Source organism: Argopecten irradians, chromosome 4, assembly GCF_041381155.1.
Source record: "Argopecten irradians isolate NY chromosome 4, Ai_NY, whole genome shotgun sequence".
NCBI lineage: Eukaryota > Metazoa > Mollusca > Bivalvia > Pectinida > Pectinidae > Argopecten > Argopecten irradians.
Genome location: NC_091137.1, coordinates 34,024,604 through 34,044,817, shown reverse-complemented (window position 1 = coordinate 34,044,817; position 20,214 = coordinate 34,024,604). Strand labels below are relative to the sequence as shown.

The 20,214-nt window shown below is 32.9% G+C and overlaps 1 protein-coding gene across 1 annotated transcript; it reads left to right on the top strand.

Annotated features, from left to right (window-relative positions):
- The first annotated feature begins 5,692 nt into the window (after positions 1-5,692).
- LOC138322252 (protein SET-like) lies at positions 5,693-12,411 on the top strand. Its single transcript, XM_069266294.1, has 7 exons — positions 5,693-5,807; positions 7,239-7,420; positions 8,094-8,216; positions 8,441-8,554; positions 8,830-8,997; positions 10,711-10,738; positions 12,296-12,411. Exons 1-7 carry the CDS (start codon positions 5,738-5,740, stop codon positions 12,409-12,411), a joined length of 801 nt encoding a protein of 266 aa, XP_069122395.1. The 5' UTR covers positions 5,693-5,737.
- Positions 12,412-20,214: the final 7,803 nt, after the last annotated feature.

Genomic DNA, 20,214 nt, shown 5'->3' with positions numbered 1-20,214 from the left:
TGTACATAGTAGTATCAATAGTATTTACTATATAAATAGAAGGGTTCCCCGTCCGTTAAAAAATCCCAAACAAAAACATGCAAGACAAATAAAAAAATCAGACAAAAAGTAACAAAAAGTATTATTTAGTGGCCATGGTCTCTATAGCCGGTTAAAGTGTCTCGACAACTACTAGCCCTCCAATTCGAAAATGTCGGTTCTATCAACTTCGCTAGCCAATGGTATTCAGTACGAATCGTACTTACTTTGTGATTCAAATTCTTCAGATTGGCAAGGGATGTTATATAAATGTTTTTGATACAACCAACGAAATTATTACTCGTGACGTTTCCACCACGGTGTTATCTTCATAAGACGTAAATAAATTATGTTTAAACTGGGGAGGTATATTGGTACGAGATGGAATACCTCAGCGTGTAAGCGTGTACGAGATGGTAAAAATTGTCGACAGGTGAGTGCATGCTTGTAGTAATACCATACACGCAAATAGGCTGTCAATACGGCTGCGGTTACTTTAATGCCTGGTCGTAGATATGCGAAAGTCTATATCCCTGTTTACAACGTGCCTATTGCATCGTCTTTCACTAGTCGCCTGAATGCATTGCTTTCTTTGTCGATGACTTTAGAGTTTCCCCAATAAACTACATGATTTTCCTATGCGGCATTATCTGTGATGGCCGATTTAATGATCTGGGACTCTGATTGTCTTCGAGTTGATCTAGTAAATTTGTTGTCAACTTGGGCTTTAACGTCTTTCTGATATTCTTTAAGGCAGATTCCAAATCTTCTTCCAGTTTCTCCAATGTATGATGCATCGCTATTCTCTTATCCAATTTTGTAAACGCATTACGCGGTTTCCTCCCTCGGATATATGAGGATATTACAGTGAGTTCTAAGGAGTTTAATTAAAGGCGGTGGCAGTGCCATGCGTACGATAGATTCTCTGGATGGTCTCAGATACCCCTTTTATGTATGGAAATGCTTCCATTTCATGCGATTTTTTTGGGGGGATTTTTTTTTTTTTTTTTTTCTCTTGTTATCTTTCATCTGTTTGTCTATCTTCTCAATTATCGATTGTGACGTCATGTGTTTGCGAGCGTAACGTCATACTCTTTGGAGAAAACGACGTGAATTGCGCTCACAAAATAATGACGTAACAATATTGATACCTACCCGCAAGGGAGCTAACTCTGTAATATGCAAACACGAAATAGAAGCCTTGAGGATAATCCCATGTCCGCGAAGGATACAGAAATAGCCACCATGGTCAATCGTAGTCATGTAACACAACATCATCATCTAAGAATAAGTCTTTAGAGACGCATTGTAATGTCGATCCACTGCAGCCATTGTCTTGAACAAACAGGGGCGTGATAGATGATAACGGATACAGTACTTAAACAATGAAATGTGACATGGTCAAGTCGCTATCGGATTGGCTGACCTTAGTGACACGTCATTCTCGCGTCTGAAATATGTCGTAAAAATATTGACGTAAACTTTCCTTACAAAACATATTATACATTTAGCCTATTTATCTATCACAGTACACAGCGAAGAATTTTACAAGTAAGGACATTGTTTTGTAACAAGAAAAAAATAAATATGCTTGAAGGTATGCTTGATAACAATAACAGTATATTTCGCTTTACAATATATAGTTAAGCATCTCACTGACTCTGATTGTTACAGCGTTTATTAATAGGATTACAGTTATCTTAAGCGAGTCTTTGATTTGGATGCTTGTTTCACTTTTTGAGCCCATCTGTATAGTCTATGGCAGTAGCAATTTTTTTCGATGTAATCCGTCTCCATCGGAGAGCGAAACATCCCTGTCGATGATGTTTCATCATGCCAAGAATATCACAGCAAAATATTAGCATCAACAGGACTGCCAATAGATGACACATGCCACTCTTTACGGCCAGAATTGGATGCCAGAGTGAAAGTTCCAAACCCCCGAAATAGCCTCGGCCATGAGGTCATTTTTAACAAATTGTATTAGGGGGGGGGGGGGGGGGCTGATCTGGAACAGTTACAGATACATGTATATCCTTTTAGGCACTTCAATTTTCAGTACATGTTGATTGGACTGTGTCGATCATTAGTGACCTGGAGGTTCATATTTTATAACTCAATCGGTAGTGCTCAGAGGTCGCGGGTTCGATAGCCTACTCGGTCTGGCCGCTACATTTACTCATTACACAACGACCATGATACATTCAATTTTTTTCTTCACTAAATTTCGTAATCAAATTATTTAATTATTATACAAGTTAAATAATTATTTAAGTCTTAATCTGAGCATGTAGCCACATATTCTTATTAGCAATATTTAATTAATCGAAAGTATCCAACATATGTTATATTAATTTTGCTACACTAGTATCCAAAATACACAACGCATGCAAAAAGATACTCAAGTACGAACTTGAAAAGAACATCTAGGCACCAGTAGAGGTAAGAAGGTCAGATTTAAGTATGAAAGTCTGACAAATAATTAACAAAGAAAAAAATATTTTGGTCTGTATTTTCAGCTGTCTAGTTAATTTAGTGTAGCGATACCTTAAACTATACCTTGAGTCGTTCCCCTTGCAAAATGTCTAATCGGATGTTGCGAAGCGCACCATTTCGATATTTGCAGAACATGTTGTTTCCGTTTAGAATGGATAGAATACTTAAACGTGCGATGGAACTGTTTTGTAAGTAATTACAGTGTTCAGCGGTTTCTAATGGAACTTCAGATCATATATGTGTGAGTTCTAGGATTCCATCCTAAAGAGAGTTGTCATTATGATTATTCACTTTTTAAAATTCTTATTGCTTTTCTAGTGTTCTACAGTCAAACAAGATCTTACCATTCTCTGGCCTTTAAATGAGAAATAGCTTTTCACAAAATGTCATATCCCTCGCCTCATATTTAATCAATTATTAGATTTAAGTCTTCCTAATGACGAATCTGACCTTCGGAAATACTCCGTTATTAGAACAGAGTTTGCTATACACATATATTGCAAACATACAAGAGGAACCGTGACTGGGATAAACTTACTATGTTAGGCCTATAGGTCCTAACCATGGATTCACATTTACAACTACACTTATAAACGTGTTTTCTTAGCTTGAATATTTTTCATGATATGGATTATGGATCCATACACAAAGATCAGAGTGTATGTTGGGAGATGATAACTAATTTTCAGACCAATAAATTAATGCTCGTTATAACTTAAGCATGATTGAGCAATCCATATCTCCATAAACGAATTTTTCAGGCCAATGAAAATGCTCGTTGTAACTTAAGCAAGATTGAAATATTCATATCTCCATAATGTTATATAATCTGTGTATATATTTTTTTTTGTGTGAACTTGTTCACAAAAAAAATCTTTTCAATTTTTTCCTTACATATCAAATGTCCAGTCTTCAAAATTTCAAATTCACTCTATTGACTTGATCTTATTTCTATGACGTTATAGCCACCAATCAGAGGCGACAATACAAACGGCAGAGTCATTTTTCCTTCGTGGACTGATAAAGGATATTTAAAGCCAATTGGATGCAAATACTCGTTGCAAGTAAAATTGAATTAATCATATGATTATGAATTGTTACTAATTATTAGTTAGGACGAATAATCATACCCTGCCTCCACTCCGTAATCTTCCGTCTGTCGTTCAGAGCTACGTCATCGCAGCTAATTGTTAGTAGGCTATATAAAATGTAGGTATTAGAGCGAATAATTTACGGTCTTGCCTTCAACACTCCCGGCAGGAACGACGTAATTTACAGATTATAGTAAGAGTTATCGGCTCATAATTTGATATTCCAGGGGTTATTATCACTGACGTTACTATCAATCTGAACTATATCATAGTAAAACTGAAGGGCACCGGAAGACACCTACACATGTACATTTGATCCTATGTATAATATACACCAAAAGAATTGCATAACGGCACACTGTGGTTGACTATGTACATTTTATCAATGTATGTGTGTTGCTCTGAAGTTGGACATCCTCTCTCTGTAATCTGCAAAGGAAGTCTCAAAAGGCATGTGAATGGTCAGTTTTTGTTTGTTTTTGGTTTTTTTTCCCTGAACTGCCTTCATCTTCGGGATCATGAAACAGTCTTAGGTCCAAAACTGTATTAAGTTTATATTTAGCCTATCAAAAATGACGCTACAAAAAGTTACGTCATTAATGATGACTCTAAGTCTAATCTTAAGCCTAAAATTATGTCGTGATTCTGGAGCCAGGTGTGGATATAACGTCACGGTTATAGTAACCCCCATCCTCGATACTCCAGGGGTTCCGATCACTTACGATCTCTACACCCCTGGACTATCTCATAGTAAAACTGGAGGCAACAGAATAGAACAGGTAATTTAGTCAGACGATGTACATCGAAAAGAGCCGTATAACGGTACACTGTGGTTGACTGTATGGCTTTGATGTTAGGCGTCGCTCTCTCTGTAGTCTTCAAAGGAAATCTTTGCTGCCTGTGATTGGTCAAATGTTTTTTGCTGAGCTGCCTTCAATTTCACTATGATATGTCCAGGGGTGTAGAGATCGTAAGTGAACGGAACCCCTGGAGTATCGAGGATGAGTAACCCCTGGAGTACATTACGTCGAGGATAAGTATGGTGTCGTTTTACAGAGAGCAACGTACACTGATAAACTATGAAAAATAGCGTATTTTCGTATACGTTACAGTTATAGGGTGTTTTAAATATGAAAAGAGAGTCTTCACGTGTAGGGGGTCTACCCGTTGAAATCGAAATCTGACTAGCGTTACGTTACGAAAGATCTAGAGAGGCGCCTAAAGTTTTCCCCAGGTGTATGCACATGTAGACTTTAGAGCGAAGAAACTCCTGTACCAGACTATGTTTATTGTCAATAATCAAATTTCATGTCTAGACAATGTCTTATATATTAGCGTTACGTCATTCTAATTTAAATTTTGACGACAACACTTCATTTCATTTCCTAGAAATCAGCGTAACAATCGTTCCCAACTTGGGAAACTAGCTACATGACGTCAAATAGCCTAGCGTAGTATATATATTGCATTTCATTTTTAACATTAACTTTATTTTCTGCAGCTTTTTAGTTAGTACTGAAATTTCACTTATTTATTTCATTATGTTGTTTTTGTGTGTCTTTACTGACATGGCCAAAGCAATGATAATATATATATATATATATATATATATATATATATATGTATTAGTTTATTAGACCTTACAGTCGGGGAAAAAAAATGCATGTACAAAGGGAGGTAACTCGAGAAGTTACTCGTCTTTGAATAACATTGTGATAACTTTTAAACAAAGCTAAACAGGTAAATTCTTATAATATTTTTCCATTGACGCATACCATGGTGATTTTATGAATAAACTGTATATCACCAGTTGGTATGCCGAAATAAAATGTTCGCTTCGTATTATAATGAAAATAGCGACACACCATAAACTTTAGGCAAATGTAGTCGATAGCAAAAATGTATATATTTTGTTATTTGTCCTCACTTTTATGCACATTATGGACTTAAAGTACTGTTTGGTTTTATTATAAAAAGATTGAAAAAGTTTAAAGTTCTCTATGATAAATTAGTTTTTTGGATGACTAACATATTTGTTATTTTACAAAATGTCACTTATAAATACTTTCGCCTTCGCGCGCAGGGCTATTTCAATTTCCATTGCGCATGCTCAGCCTCTGTGTTCCTGAAATATGGCGACTCCAGCGAAAGTCAGTAAGCCTGACGCTAAAAACAATCATGAAAACGCCGACGAACAAGCAGGTGATAGTTTTGTTTCAAAATGCACTGATCTTTATTTATTCAGAAATGCCATGGAACATAATTCAGTTTCATGTGTGGTCAATTTCACCACTTTCCAACGGTTCGACATGCTGAAAGGACCGCCATGTGCAAACCAAATCTTTTGTTTGGTAGTGTATTTGTGTTCCCTTTATGGTGCTAGCGGCTCAGTTATATTATTTGCCTTTCGTATCATTTGCATATGGTACAACAATGTCATGTGTTTTGTATTTATATCTTTGGCATCTTGGAGAAAAATACCAGAATTGAATTTCAATGTGTGTAAATCAACCGGTGCGGTTCTAAAATTGATGCCGAATAATGACGTCACAACTACACGTGCAACCGACTTCCGGTTAAAATAACCTCTCGTTTTGTCTTCTTGGTACCATATATATAGCTAAACAAACATAACTTACCGTTTTGAAGGCAATGCCAATTTATTAACCAGATTTAACCACTTTTAATAATCTTTATCATATATGAAAAAAATGGGACCAATGAAAAAATGGGACCATGTTAAAATCTCTACAATCTTTGTTATTCACAACATGATCTCATGATCAGTAGAGGTCTTTATAAATTTAACATGTTATTAACATTATTGTTTTGATAGTGTAATACATTTGTACGTTAATTTAAGAATATGAATGATATATTCAAAGTAGTCGACATAGCCAGGGAAGGGGGTGTGGGGTGGGGTGGGCTACTCAGCCATGCCTCAAAAGTATTGCTGTAACCTCTTGAGGACAAGTTCTTTTCTTGATTGGGGAAGGGAAGTAAATATGTTACCCTGGTGAATACAAGCCGCAAAATACCGCTTGGCTAATTTAGCGAGAATTTCTCTTTAGCTCAATCAGTTGAGCGTCCGACTAGTAACCCAGAGGATCTGAGTTCAAATTCTGGCAGAGTTGGTGATTAATTTATTATAAAAAACATGTGCTGGAATATAAATTTTGTGTTGTTGCAATGCAGTGCGTTTTGAGGCCCCATTTCCAATAAAAATGATCTTATTTTTTTATTGGTACCATGCAGTTAATATTCCCATTTGATACTTTGGATATTCATATACAATTAATTTCTTTTGAGAAGTAATGGGATTACAGTATGCTACTCCTTATTTGACTCTCAATTTCATATGAATTTCATTGTTAATGACTTAAATTTTCTGATTAAAAAAGCTCTGGGCTCAATTTTCAAACTGGAGAATAAGAGTCTGCAATTACCAATGTGACATGATTAATTCCTATACCTACTGATAATGTTAAAAATAAAATGAAAAATTTCAGCAAATCATCAAAGGATTGTTGATGAAAATACCTGCATGACTATTCAAAATCTCAAATCAATGAAACACAATAATTATTGTGTGCTACGTTGTCATATAAAAAATGTTTGTTTTTCTTTTAATAGACAAAGAACAGCAGGAGGCGATTGAGCAAATAGATGAAGTCCAGAATGAAATTGACCGTTTAAATGAACAAGCCAGTGAAGAGATACTTAAAGTTGAACAAAAATACAACAAATTAAGGCAGCCATACTTTCAGAAGAGGTCTGACTTGATTGCAAAAATTCCTAATTTTTGGGTCACTGTTGTATCCTTTTGCAGTCTGTGACGTTAATTATTGTTGCTGCTAGTCAAAATTTTTACTATGACTATTTAATCACTAGTCCAAATTAAATCAACAGCATTTTTGCTTCAGCACTTCAGTCATGATAAGTTTCAATTTTTGGCCCAAATTACAGTCTGGATGCATTCCTGAATGCAAATTCTCACAAAATGATGCACCTGGATAGAAATTATTGCATGCAAAATGCACTCAAAATGTGTCAACAAATGCCAGTTGACCATGGCCACTGCTCACTTGCTCTTGCAAATGCGTGTTTACCGGTTTTAACTTGAAGGGATCAGGGAAACTACTAGTCCGGGCTAGCCTTAAAATTTTATGTCAATGGCATTGGACTAGTGCTTATATTAAGTCGCTTACTGATTTAGTGTTCTGTGTGTTTTCATCAATTTGAAAGTCTGTGTAGATTTAGATAATATAACTCCTCAAAGTTATCTTCTTGAAAGAAAAGAAAGGTTTATTATTGGCACAAAAAGTGTTTTAATAGATAAAAAGTATTTATTAAAGACCCTTCCAAGGGAATTCCGGCTTTTTTCCCCTTATTTAATAATTTCCAGTTACCCATCAATATTTTCTTTTCGTAACCTGAATAACATTGGATGTATGAATTTGAGCAATTCCTTCCTTAACCACATCCAAGTTTGTTAATCACCCACAAGTATCTGCATTGTTAAATGAAGAAGATGAAGAGGCACTCCAATTCTTGTCCAAGGTTGAAGTTCAGGAGTTTGAGGACATAAAGTCTGGATATAAAATCAACTTTGTAAGTAAAAGTTTTAAAACATAGATAATCATATTTTGTTATGTATCATTGTGATATATGAATTTGCTTTTAAAAAATTAAAACAAAAATTATAGCCTGCATAAAAATATAGGTTGAAAAGTGAAAATGCAAAGTATTAATTTTAAAAACAGCTTCAAATTTTGATATAAATGTACACAACAGAGCTACTTCAAATAAAACATTCTTTTATCTTGTATTTGCAGTTCTTTGATGGTAACCAGTACTTTGAGAATGACGTCATATCAAAAGAATTTCATCTAAATGACACAGGCGAGCCCTCATCGAAATCAACACCCATCAGATGGAAAGCAGGCAAAGTAGGACATTATTTGTTTTATACTTTACAACCCAACTAGTGCCCAGATAACTTCAAAAATAGAGAAAATTACTTTCATTAAAAAAATCACTAAAACAGGTCCATAAATCTTAAAGAAAAATTTAGGATTTATAGAAAGTAGGGACTTTGTAGAAACATTTAAAATGAAGAAATATTGTCGAAGCATCTGAAAAGACATCAGCGGTTTTATTCCAAATGAGAAAATAAAAATTTATCTTAAGAAAACTGAAGAACTTTTGATTTTGAATACTTCAGGATCTAACAAAGAAGTCCAGCACCCCCAGTAAGGGAGGGCGTAAGAGGAATATGGAGGAGCAGGAATCCTTCTTCTGCTGGTTCACAGATCATGGAGATGCAGGTGCTGACGAGCTTGGCGAGGTGTTGAAAGACGATATCTGGCCCAACCCCCTCCAGTACTACTTGGTATGATCAATACAAATAAAATTCTTCAGAAGCAGTTTTTCATATAAAAATCTATCTAATTCATTCCATTTCTTTGTACTTAACTTGCATTTGTAAGGTTTGAATTGGCATCAACATGACACACTAAGCTAGTGTTTCCCACAGCCCGATCGCAATTAGCATGGCGCTGCGCCATGCCCCTATAACCAAACGTTTACTAAACACTACCTTAATACCAGGCAGTGTCATGGCTTGATAATTGAGTAAACAAAAGTGGTGTGACCACTTCCTGACCCAATGACCAACACCCCAGTGGTCCTAATTAGCAGCCTTGGGCTAATTCCACCTTGGCTTTTGATGTCACTTTCACATCTGTGTATTACGTAACCTGAAGTCAATCAGCTGGCCTTTTATTAAGTTTTATGACTAAAGCACTACTACAAAAAAAAAAAAATACTGCTTACAATTATAAATGATTTACTCACATTTTTAATGTTTAATAGGCCTATCTATATCTGATGTATGTCACAAGCTTTGCAATCGTAATGGCTGCCATTTTGGGTATATTGTAATCGTCAATCCGGATGGCTACACAATATTTCAGGATTTTACTAATATTCACGTTTTTTAAAAATGTAAACGGTATTATTATTTTTTTAGAATTTTGGTGTGAATTTATTTGTAGACAAAATAAATAATAATAAAATTATTAATAGCAAATTAATTAAAACAAATAAAATTAAAAAGAAATCTATAGCTACTTGTTTCTCTCAGATTAAATTACATTTTGAATACTACTGTAACAATTATCTGTATTATCTTAAGTTAGTGCTTGTAAATTTAAGAATATTATTGTAGATAATTATCCATTTTTGTGAAACATGTTTATTTAATTTAATACAGTATTTTTGATATTTCAATGTTAAAAGACATATTAAAATAAAGGTAATAGGATTGAAATAAAGGCATTTTTCCTATACTTTTAGCTAATATAAAAGAAATTTAGATCATTCTTGTGAATCAATAATAGTCATGATAATATGATCGGCAGATTCCAATTTCCCAAATCATTTTTAAGTCTGTTAATTTGTCATATTTCCATGTTGTCTGTGTTTACCATAAAAAAATTATAAAAAAAATTATACTGCAAAAGATGTCATTTCAACTTCTGTAGGAGGCAAGATTATTTTTAAATAGTAAATACTTGAACATCAACTTCTTCTTTTGTTTAAAGTAGAGTTTAAAGCATTTAAATGATATTATGTTGAACCAGAATTAAATAAACAACAAGACAGTTTTAAAGATTTTCCCTTGGATTGGAAGTTGTCCATTTAACCTTTTTGCCCATCTGATGGTTATTTATCGCCGTGAAGGTGCCCTTTTCAAAATCTAGCACCATGTCCTTTTTTCCCCTGTGGGAAACACTATGAGCTCATATGCTGATCATTTTAAATGAAGAATTTTGGCAATTTTGACGGAAATATCAGAAAACAGTTTTCATTATCGAGTCCACTTTTATTTTGAGTTGAATTTGTTTGTGTTATTCTTACTGCAATGAAGTAGAAAAAACATTTTTGGAAATTATGTTGATTTCATTCAAGGGATACCATGTAAAAATACTCAAGATCCAGTTTTTCATTTCCCTGAATTGATATTGATTAACAACCTTAATAATTAAATTTCCAATATTTTTGTAGAACAACCTTAATAATTTAATTTCCAATATTTTTGTAGGCATCAGAAATGGAGGAGGAGGGTGGAGGTAAGTTGAAATCAGCAAGTCAAGTTTTACTCCATTGTTAAATGAGCAGTATTAAAAAGTTAAATTATGGAAGGTCATGTTTGATTTGCTTCAATGTAGGGTTGAGGCAATGAAAGATGTTTTGCTCCTTGTATAGCGATGCCACATGCCACATTTGAACCTTCGATTTGGGAATATTTTTGGATATATCAGCTCTTACAACTTTTAAGGTCAGTTTAAGACCTTATTGGGAAAGTTCAACTAAGTGAAGATGATGATCGAACTTGCCCTCTCTTAGAAGTTTATGATAGAGGTTTGTTTCCTAGTTATGTACTCAACTAATTCTGATTCACACTTGATATTTAAAACGTTTTTACATTATCTAGATGTATACAGTCAAAATTGCCTTAGCGACCTTCTGAATTCAGCGACCTTCTGTCTTAAACGACCTAAATTATTCCTCCCAGCGAAAATTACTATATAATCTATCTGTATTAAACGACCGTCTGTCTTATGCGACAAGCGACCATACTTTTAGGATCCAACGACACTCGATGTTCTGTATTTAACGACCCAAATCACACATGCATTTGTCTTTCTATTCATATATAAAGCCAAGCCAGTTAACTATCCTGTATGGCTTCCAACCCAGCCCCATTAAGGCAAGACAAAAGAGCTATCCATATGGCTTGGTTATATTACACGAGGTGTTCACTTTGACGTAAATTAGCACTTATTCATGCATGAAGTCTCTCGGCTTCGGTATCGGTACCGAAGCCGTCTGCATGTCCGAGCTGGATATTGCAAGGAAAATGTGCTATTTATTCACGATGTTTGTGATCAAAATCAAGAATAATCACTTCCAAAACCAACTAAAATAATGATGAACAATGATTTACTCACATAAGAACGACATGAATGTAGAAATATGGTACTGAAAATGTATCAGTCTAGCTAAGCATGATGGCAGCCATTTTGGGAGATAGTATCAGAGGAGTCGGAAATAGCTGATTTCCGGATTTTTTTTAAATTGTTTTTTTTTTCACACTATTTTTTTTCCATTTTTTGATCTATAAAATAAATGAATAAAATGATGAAAGAAAATTAAAAAAAAAACATTAAAAAATTATTTTTATTTTTTTTTCTGCTTTTAAATACATTGTAATTTTGTAGCTAATTATGATATATAAGTGGTAGGCCTAAACAAATATTTGTTTTAGAAATTTTTAATCTTATTCATGAATAAAAACAGAAAGATAAATAAAAATAAATAGATAATTGAAAAATAAAAGTGCCTAAAATTAAATACATAATTAAAAAATGTATTAGAATATGTGATATATTGTATATTTAATAATTTCCTATTATTGTGACTGTTTTTTAGTACAACAAAACTATCAAAACATGTCCCACAATATACATTGATACACGTATTTAATTGCTTCGAAAGGGGTGATTCAATTAAGAGACCAACTGTCATATGTGACCTATTTTTCAATCTCCTTTGGAAGGTCTCTTAAAACAATTTTGACTGTATTGCAAATATCAATTTTGAACATGTTTATTATTTATTTGTAGATGAATTGGATGATGAAGATCTTATGGAGGGTGAGGAAGATTTTGACGGCGAGGAAGAGGTTTGTATTTTAGGGACACTTTATCTACATACCTCAGGACTTCCAGAATTTTGTTAAGGATTATCTCTGAGAAATTTATTTTAACAGAATAAAAACCCTTAAAACTGAAGTAATAAGATATTAAACAAAAGCTTAATAAGTGAATTGCATAATGTAAGTTTACAAATATTGATTGTGAATGAGTGACAATGATGAAAGCTTTATTCCATCATTCGCGGTTTCCACAGATGGGCAGCACTGCTCTATGATGTTCAAACTACCTTCCTTGGATGTCTGAGTCACTCTGCAAATTTTGAAGTCAATACAGTTTTATATTTGAAAATAATTTATTATTCCTTCAAAACAAAACATATAGTTATCCTGATATTTCACAAAGTGATCTGGCAGTGAAAAATCGTGCAATCAAAACTTAATATCATATCTTAAGTGATACTCTCTATAAATATAGTAGATTTGAGTATCTTTGGGTCATTGCCTTTTGATGAAGTTGTAAAAAAAGCTTTTGGACCACCAGAATCATTGCTATGTGATAAACTTAACATTATGGCAATAACATTTCTTTCTGTTACTTGTACTGGGTGTATATAGGTTAAAGTGAACAGTCTGGCAAGGATGGCTAAAGTCGGTTAAAATGGTGCGAATGTATCCAGTATAATTTCTTATGAAATAGAAAAATAAAATCTCTCGCCAAAATCTGTCTGCGTACGAAGAAATTAATTTAAAGTATAGGAACCCTAAAATATCCTCCTGGCTGACTATGTCCGTGCTTACATTTCCACGCAGCCTCGCTTTCAATGCTTTCAACTTTCCTTTACTTTAATGGTCAGAACTGGGAAACGTAAGCAGAACTTGGCCGTCGTATGAATATGTGAGAACTTTTGGAAGGCCAATGTATGCATTTAGACTGGTTTTCTTTGCCCGACTATTCACTTTAACATCTTTAGTATGAAAACTACACTACTTGCAAGGGAGACAAATCTTGTAAATGTTGAAATACAAGTGATGTGAAATAACACTATTAAAAACACAACTTTCTTAGTTAATGTATCTCGTTCGTAACAAGTATATAAACATGATTTTCACAGTCAAAAATTATTAAGAAAAAACTTAATTTATTTTTTGAATATTGAACAAAGACAGAAAAATTTGAAATAGGTTGACTCCACTGTGAAAGGAAATGATGAAACTTACCATAATCCATTCACTGAGGAGACGTTCACTGTATCCATGGTAACACAGCACCGTGTGGAGGTCCGGGAGTTATCTGCTACTGTTGAGGTTTTCTCATTGGTTAGTAGGTAACCCCATGACCTCTTGTCCTGGGTTCAGTGTTGCTCCCATGATAAGATTTTGGCTCTGATCTTTGCTGTGTGAAAAAAACGTCTTGACTTAGCATTATTTATATAATAGCAAACAAATTTTATGAGTGTTAAAGACATCTAAACAAAAAATGAGAAACATGATTTTAACATAAGTATATTGTAAGATGTTGTAGACAAACATGATTTTAACATAAGTATATTGTAAGATGTTGTATTATTCTTGCACATTTAAATGATATAATTATCATTATATAGTAATATTTTTTGCTAAACTTACATATTGAATATAAAATGAAATTGGTATTTATTTTTATTTTAGTAATTAATTGGGGTATTCATTAGCTATCCTGAGCGCTGTTCTTGATACAAGATTAGTGTCAATGAGATCGTGGCATCTTATACTATAGTATAAATATTTTATTTGATCGTACATGTAGAAATGATGAAACTTACCATAATCCATTCACTGAGAGATGTTCACTGTATCCATGGTAACACAGCACCGTGTGGAGGTCTGGAGTTATCTGCTACTGTTGAGGTTTTCTCATTGGTTAGTAGATGACCCCATGACCTCTTGTCCTGGGTTCACTGTTGCTCCCATGATAAGATTTTGGCTCTGATCTTTATGTATTAATATTTAGTATGTTGAAAGTTTCAGTGTTATGATTTTCTTTTAAATTTCGTATGAAGATATATAGCTGAAAAACTGGCTTTTGTTAATGTCAAAACTTTAAGGGGGGAAATGCAATAAATATATAATAGTTAGTATTTTAGTGCTGATTATGTGTGTATTATGCTATTAGGGAAAACCCAAATTGATTCTGATAAAAATTTAAAAGTATTTACATTGAAGAGAAATTTTCTACATTATATAGAGATCTGTATGGATGTGACCATCCTGTCAATTATAAAATAATCGTACATGTTAGAAGTGATGAAACTAACCATAATCCATTCACTGAGGAGATGTTCACTGTATCCATGGTAACACAGCACCGTCATAACAGGCAAGTAGAAATGTTTTATTGTGTTATGATGTCTGTTTGATTTGGTGATGAAAATGTCTCTTTCAGTCTCCCATCATTCATTAAGTCATATTGAGTAACTTCATTTCTTAATCATGTCCTCTTAAGACCTTTGTGATTTAATAATTGATAATTAGAGCTCCCCTTCAGTCATATTTTTACCATCTTTCATCTTACTGTGGTTTAGGTTCGTAAAGTCATCTCATATACATATTCACTAAGTTGGGTTCCGTTGTGGTCACTTATTAGATAGGTTTTGGGCTGCATTGAATGTAAGTATGAACTTTAGAAATCATCTTTTAGAACCTTTCATTTATTACGATAATTTTATTATCTAAGTCTGATTTGAAATATTACTTGAGTAATTAAGAACCTCAAATCTGTGTCATTTGTTTCTGATTATTGATCTTTTACGATTCGTGGTGCTAGTTCTTAGTCAATGAGAGGATGTTCCTGAGTGAAAATGAATGGAGATTGACAGATTGTAAATTGTAATAATATTTCTGCATCCTAATTACTCTTTCTTGTAAAACTGAGACTAGGTTATAAAACTGGTATTTATTCAACAAGACACGTTTAAAAACCATACATCTTAGACAGAGGCATGGAAACCTATAAAATATATCACCATTTGCTAGGAAAATATTAATAAAATGAAACAATATCACAAAGAAAGGGGATATTTATGCCTTTTACAGGCTTTGTCGTTAAACATTCTCTAATCTGTATACATTGTATGTTGAAATGACAGTAGATACCAGAAATAAAAATATTTATGGTATTAGGGTATGAAAGTTTACAATTAGTAATTGTAACGACTGTGATACGATATGTTTTCTAAAGATACATGTATTATGTGTAATATATTGATGCACACATTATTTTCTGTTGCCATTATTTTTGACAATTTACAGCACGTCTAAATGTACGATTTATACGTTTATTGATATCTTTAATATCTTTGTGTGCCATGAAAGAGCCAGACTGAGTATGAATGAATAATGGGTGTAAATAAATCGTTATATAGTCTGGGTAAAACAAATGTTTGTAAATTAATCGTCATATAGCCTGGGTTAAACAAATATTTGTAAATTAATCGTTATAAAATGTGGCTTAGAAAATATTTTGCAGAAGTGCTACTTTCATTAAAGTCGTTGGGAGTGAGGTACTGTTTACTATCACAAATATGATTGGTGATTTATTTAAAATGCAAAGGAGGAAAATAATTGTCCCTTTTCTAATTAATAATTTAGCTTTTATTATTATCACTATTGATCAAACTAAGTCAACCGTTTCTCTAGACGGTACACCAATTTTATTAATGTTTGTCTGTGATTCTAGACTAAATGTTAAACGAAAATTTTACATCGAAAACGTTTAGTCCTGGCATTGAACTTGCTTACCTGCCTAATAGTACTGAAAATTTGTTTTTCACCCCGGTGAAATATTGATTCATTCAAAGTAAAATGGGTTCTTTAGTTTGACCTACATACAATTCAAATTATAGTATGACTGATTCAAAAGACAATACTATGAAGTTAGAAAAGACCTTTTTATTTTTGTGTGTTTTTATGTTTTCATCTTCATTTTTACAAGAATGTAAAATTGTGAGAATTTCTATGTATACAATGAAAAGGAGCAGGTGACTTACTGCTTTTTACAACTATTCGTCTTCAAAAGTCGCTATTTACTTATTGGAAATTAAAATATTTGTAGAATGCACATGCAGTGTACTCGTTATTTGACGGGGTAGAAAAATGACATTATATAAAAAAATAAAATAACGTTTAAGTTAATACCATATAATTGGTTATATTCGTGGGAATTATATTTTTGAGGTTTCGCGGACATTACTATGAAAGCGAAAGAAAAAATGTTCAGTCATATGGACCCAAAAAGATAGATCCTCAATGCAATGCTGACATTAAATTTTCCGTTTTTTATTAGGAAAAATTGTGAAAATTTTGACCCGCGTATATAATTGGCTATATGGCTATATATACTGTGCATGTATGTGCTTTGTATATATAAGTTGGTTTTTCAGAAAGCGACGCCACTTAGAATTCACTACATTCACAACTGAATGAAATAATCCCAATTAAATTATCACTGTATTTGAAAAAAAAATCTTTCATGTAGAAACCAGTATTTGCAGATCTTGTGTGAAAGGCATTTCTTATTTTGAAATTTTTTTATCTCCTATTTTAAATGAAACGATAACGCATTTTAATTGCCTTACATAGACATGCCAAAGTCTACTTTTTCCTGTACTGTTTGTATCGTTAGTAAACGTATAAGTGGATAGAAGGATGTGCAATTAGAAAAATTGACGGAAAAATACTGTTACGTATTGAGTCTATACACATACCTTTCACGAATTTGATGTTATGTTGTTCATCATTGTACTGTTTGATGATGAAATATATTTATTGTGAAGGTCAAAAGAAGGAAGAAGAAAACCTTTTTAAGGTGTTTACACATGTCTTGATGCCTGTGTTATATGATATATGTGTAATTTTTGTTAGAATGTAATATAGACAGAGATATGATGCATTATTCAAACCTATTTATTGTTTTGTTTTTATGTTTAATTGATATGTAGGAAAGGATGCATGTACATATATTTTATTCTGATAAAAAAGAAATTGTAAATGGATATTTAAAATTAATTAAATGATTGACACAGAGAGGTCATGATCTAAAGTACAATGATATTACAATAAGTACGCTTATGTGATTATAGACGGAGACACTACGGTGTTGCTATGCTCATTGCCATTGGTACAATTTGAAAAGTAATGTTGAAAAGCAAATGAAGAAAATTTAGAAGAAGTGCAATGGAGTGATAGTACTCGTGATTTTTCAATTAATTTTAATGACAATGGGTTTCAAATATATAAGTATTTGTATAGCATTACAAATGTAGTATGTTTCCAAGTGAGAGTTTTTATTTTCTGAAGGGAAATTAAAGTCTCTTCAAACGCTATTTTTTGTACTTTACATAGCTTTATCACAGTCTACGTACCACAGTTAAGAATAGAATGAACAGGTTATCAAATGAAAAAAATACAAACACTGAAGGTTAAGAATTAAAAGACACTATTAAAATCAATTATATAAGTGACCGAGTGTACAGTATATGTTTATATAAAATCATATGGTTTGAACAGATATTGTCGAATGCTTGGGTACAGAAGTAGTGGCATTTCTATGATGCCTGGATGATGAATTAAATTTCTAATATGAATTAAATTTCTAATGCATTTTTGTCGGCATTAAAAGCTACACGATTTTCCACTAAATCTATTCTTATTTTGGGCTCCATGTATAAAAAACATGGCCTTTATCACATTGAACACACAACCATTCTATAATTTTAATCATCTCAAGTTTTTATCTACTTCGGAAATCATCCTGATTTTTCCTAGCTCACTAACTCATATAGACAGAGTAGCGTTGTTGTCCGTAATCTCGCTAAAATAAAGCATTAAGCGAATAAAGTTATAAATAGCGTTTGGTTGATCTCAAAATCACACTGCCACTCAATTGTATGTCAGAATGTATTGTTAAATCACAAACACCAGGAAATGTGTAATATATTTAACTTTTAATCCAATTTCAATTTAGATACTTGATCTTAAACGATATGGTTCGGTGTACTCTTATACTATACAATGAAAATGTTTCCAACTTCTTTGGCCACGCTGTGTTCATCGCCACCCTCTGCTTGCATGATTGAACTTGTAATTATATGGAATGACAGTCGCTTGGTAACGGCCCCATTGTCTTCTGTTCATTACTTCATTGTTTCATCGACCTATTGTTGTAAACTTGACGAATCATACATATTTCAATTAATTAAGTCTGACGATTTTTTGTTGTTTTATTTTCCGATTTTTATGAGAGGAATGTCATTGTAAAAGAAATTAAACTACTTGAGTGTCAACCGAATTACTGAATAAATTATATTTGAAATCTTTTTAGCTAGTTTCCTTTTTTATCTAAAATCAATCATTGTTGAGCATGTTTTTTCCATACAAACTTGTTAGAAAGTAAGTTAGAAATGCTCTAAGGGCGACAGAGCATGAACGATACTCATCAATTGAACAATAATTGGTGTGTTAATTGTGTATATATACCGTAAGTCTAATTAACACAAAAATAATATGGAAAAAAATAATTTGCTTATGGCTCATGCGCAATCAATTCTTCATTCCATATAGGACATGTTGCCACGGAATGTGTTCGGGATGCAAATAATTATTTTCAATATCTTTGTCATGTAGTAAAGTTAGAAGCTCAATATTTTCAATAGTGGTAATGGTGTAAAGTAAGTAACTTTTGTAATTGTAGAAAAGTACTAATTCGTTTGCTCCTGTTTTTGATAGTGAAAAAAAAATACCATTTGTCAGCGGTGGAGCATCCTTAATTTTCTTGATTTCGGATAACCAATGTCCAAATAACCAAAGGAACGTCATTTACATGAATTTTTTATGCCTTGTTCTACCACGATAAAAAACCGGACTTTGTGTTTATCAGAGTTATTTAAAGTAAAGAGCTGCAATACGAATTTAAAGGGAGTACACTGAAATCGGATTGCCCGTCTGTTTGTATGTATGTAAACAGACCGGCAAACTCCTCAACTACTTAACAGATTTTGAATTTAGTACACAGAACCCCGACATAAAGCGGAATTGAGTGTACGATAAAGGGTCCTGCAATATCCCCTATTTATGGAGTTATCACTAAATTTCTGTAGCGGGGATATGAATTGGCTACTCTTGCGACAAGTCTAGTTATGATTAGTAAATCATATATCACATTAAAGGTCGAACTTTGGTCTGTTGTCAAATGCATGCTTATTAATATTGTACAAATACTGTCAAGTAACTGATTTTCGCGTGCGATAACATTTAGCGCATTAAGAACTCGCCATAATTAGTTACCGTAAAAAGGTTTTAAATAGAGATTATGTAGAGAACCTGTCTAAATCTTAATATTACACGCAATGTTAAGTCTTTAGGCATGGAATCAATATACATTGTATTAAGTCGCCGCGAAAAGAAATTAAATCCAATAGTTATATTATTAGAAAATATCAATTTTTGAATGTTTTCGTACAAAACTTTGATTAATACTGTGAAATCATTCATTTGTTGGGTACAATTTTTGGTAATATACAATTTGTTGGCACTTAAATTTCGTGGATAATGCCTTACATACATCCTCGGTCCCAGGTGTTCGTCACACTACCGCTTACTAACCCAATAATACACATTGCAGTCGAAAATACAGTCGTCACTGTCACATATACTCATTTTTCAGTATTCATTTTATTCAACTTTCATTTGTCAATAATGTAACATATAATGACCATTAATTTCCAATTTTTGTGAAAAATTGTAAAATTGCTTCAAAAACGCATTTTCATTTATTTTTCTCTTAGAAGATACACTGGATATTTTCTAAAAAAAAAAGATACACGAGATTTTCTGTACATACACGTACCACAA

Excerpts from the sequence above, each read along its gene's own strand:
- LOC138322252 (XM_069266294.1), top strand. The coding sequence starts at position 5,738 with ATGGCGACTCCAGCGAAAGTCAGTAAGCCTGACGCTAAAAACAATCAT. Across the intron at positions 8,217-8,440 it reads CTGGATATAAAATCAACTTT|TTCTTTGATGGTAACCAGTA; the intron begins GTAAGTAAAAGT and ends TTGTATTTGCAG. Across the intron at positions 8,998-10,710 it reads ACCCCCTCCAGTACTACTTG|GCATCAGAAATGGAGGAGGA; the intron begins GTATGATCAATA and ends ATATTTTTGTAG.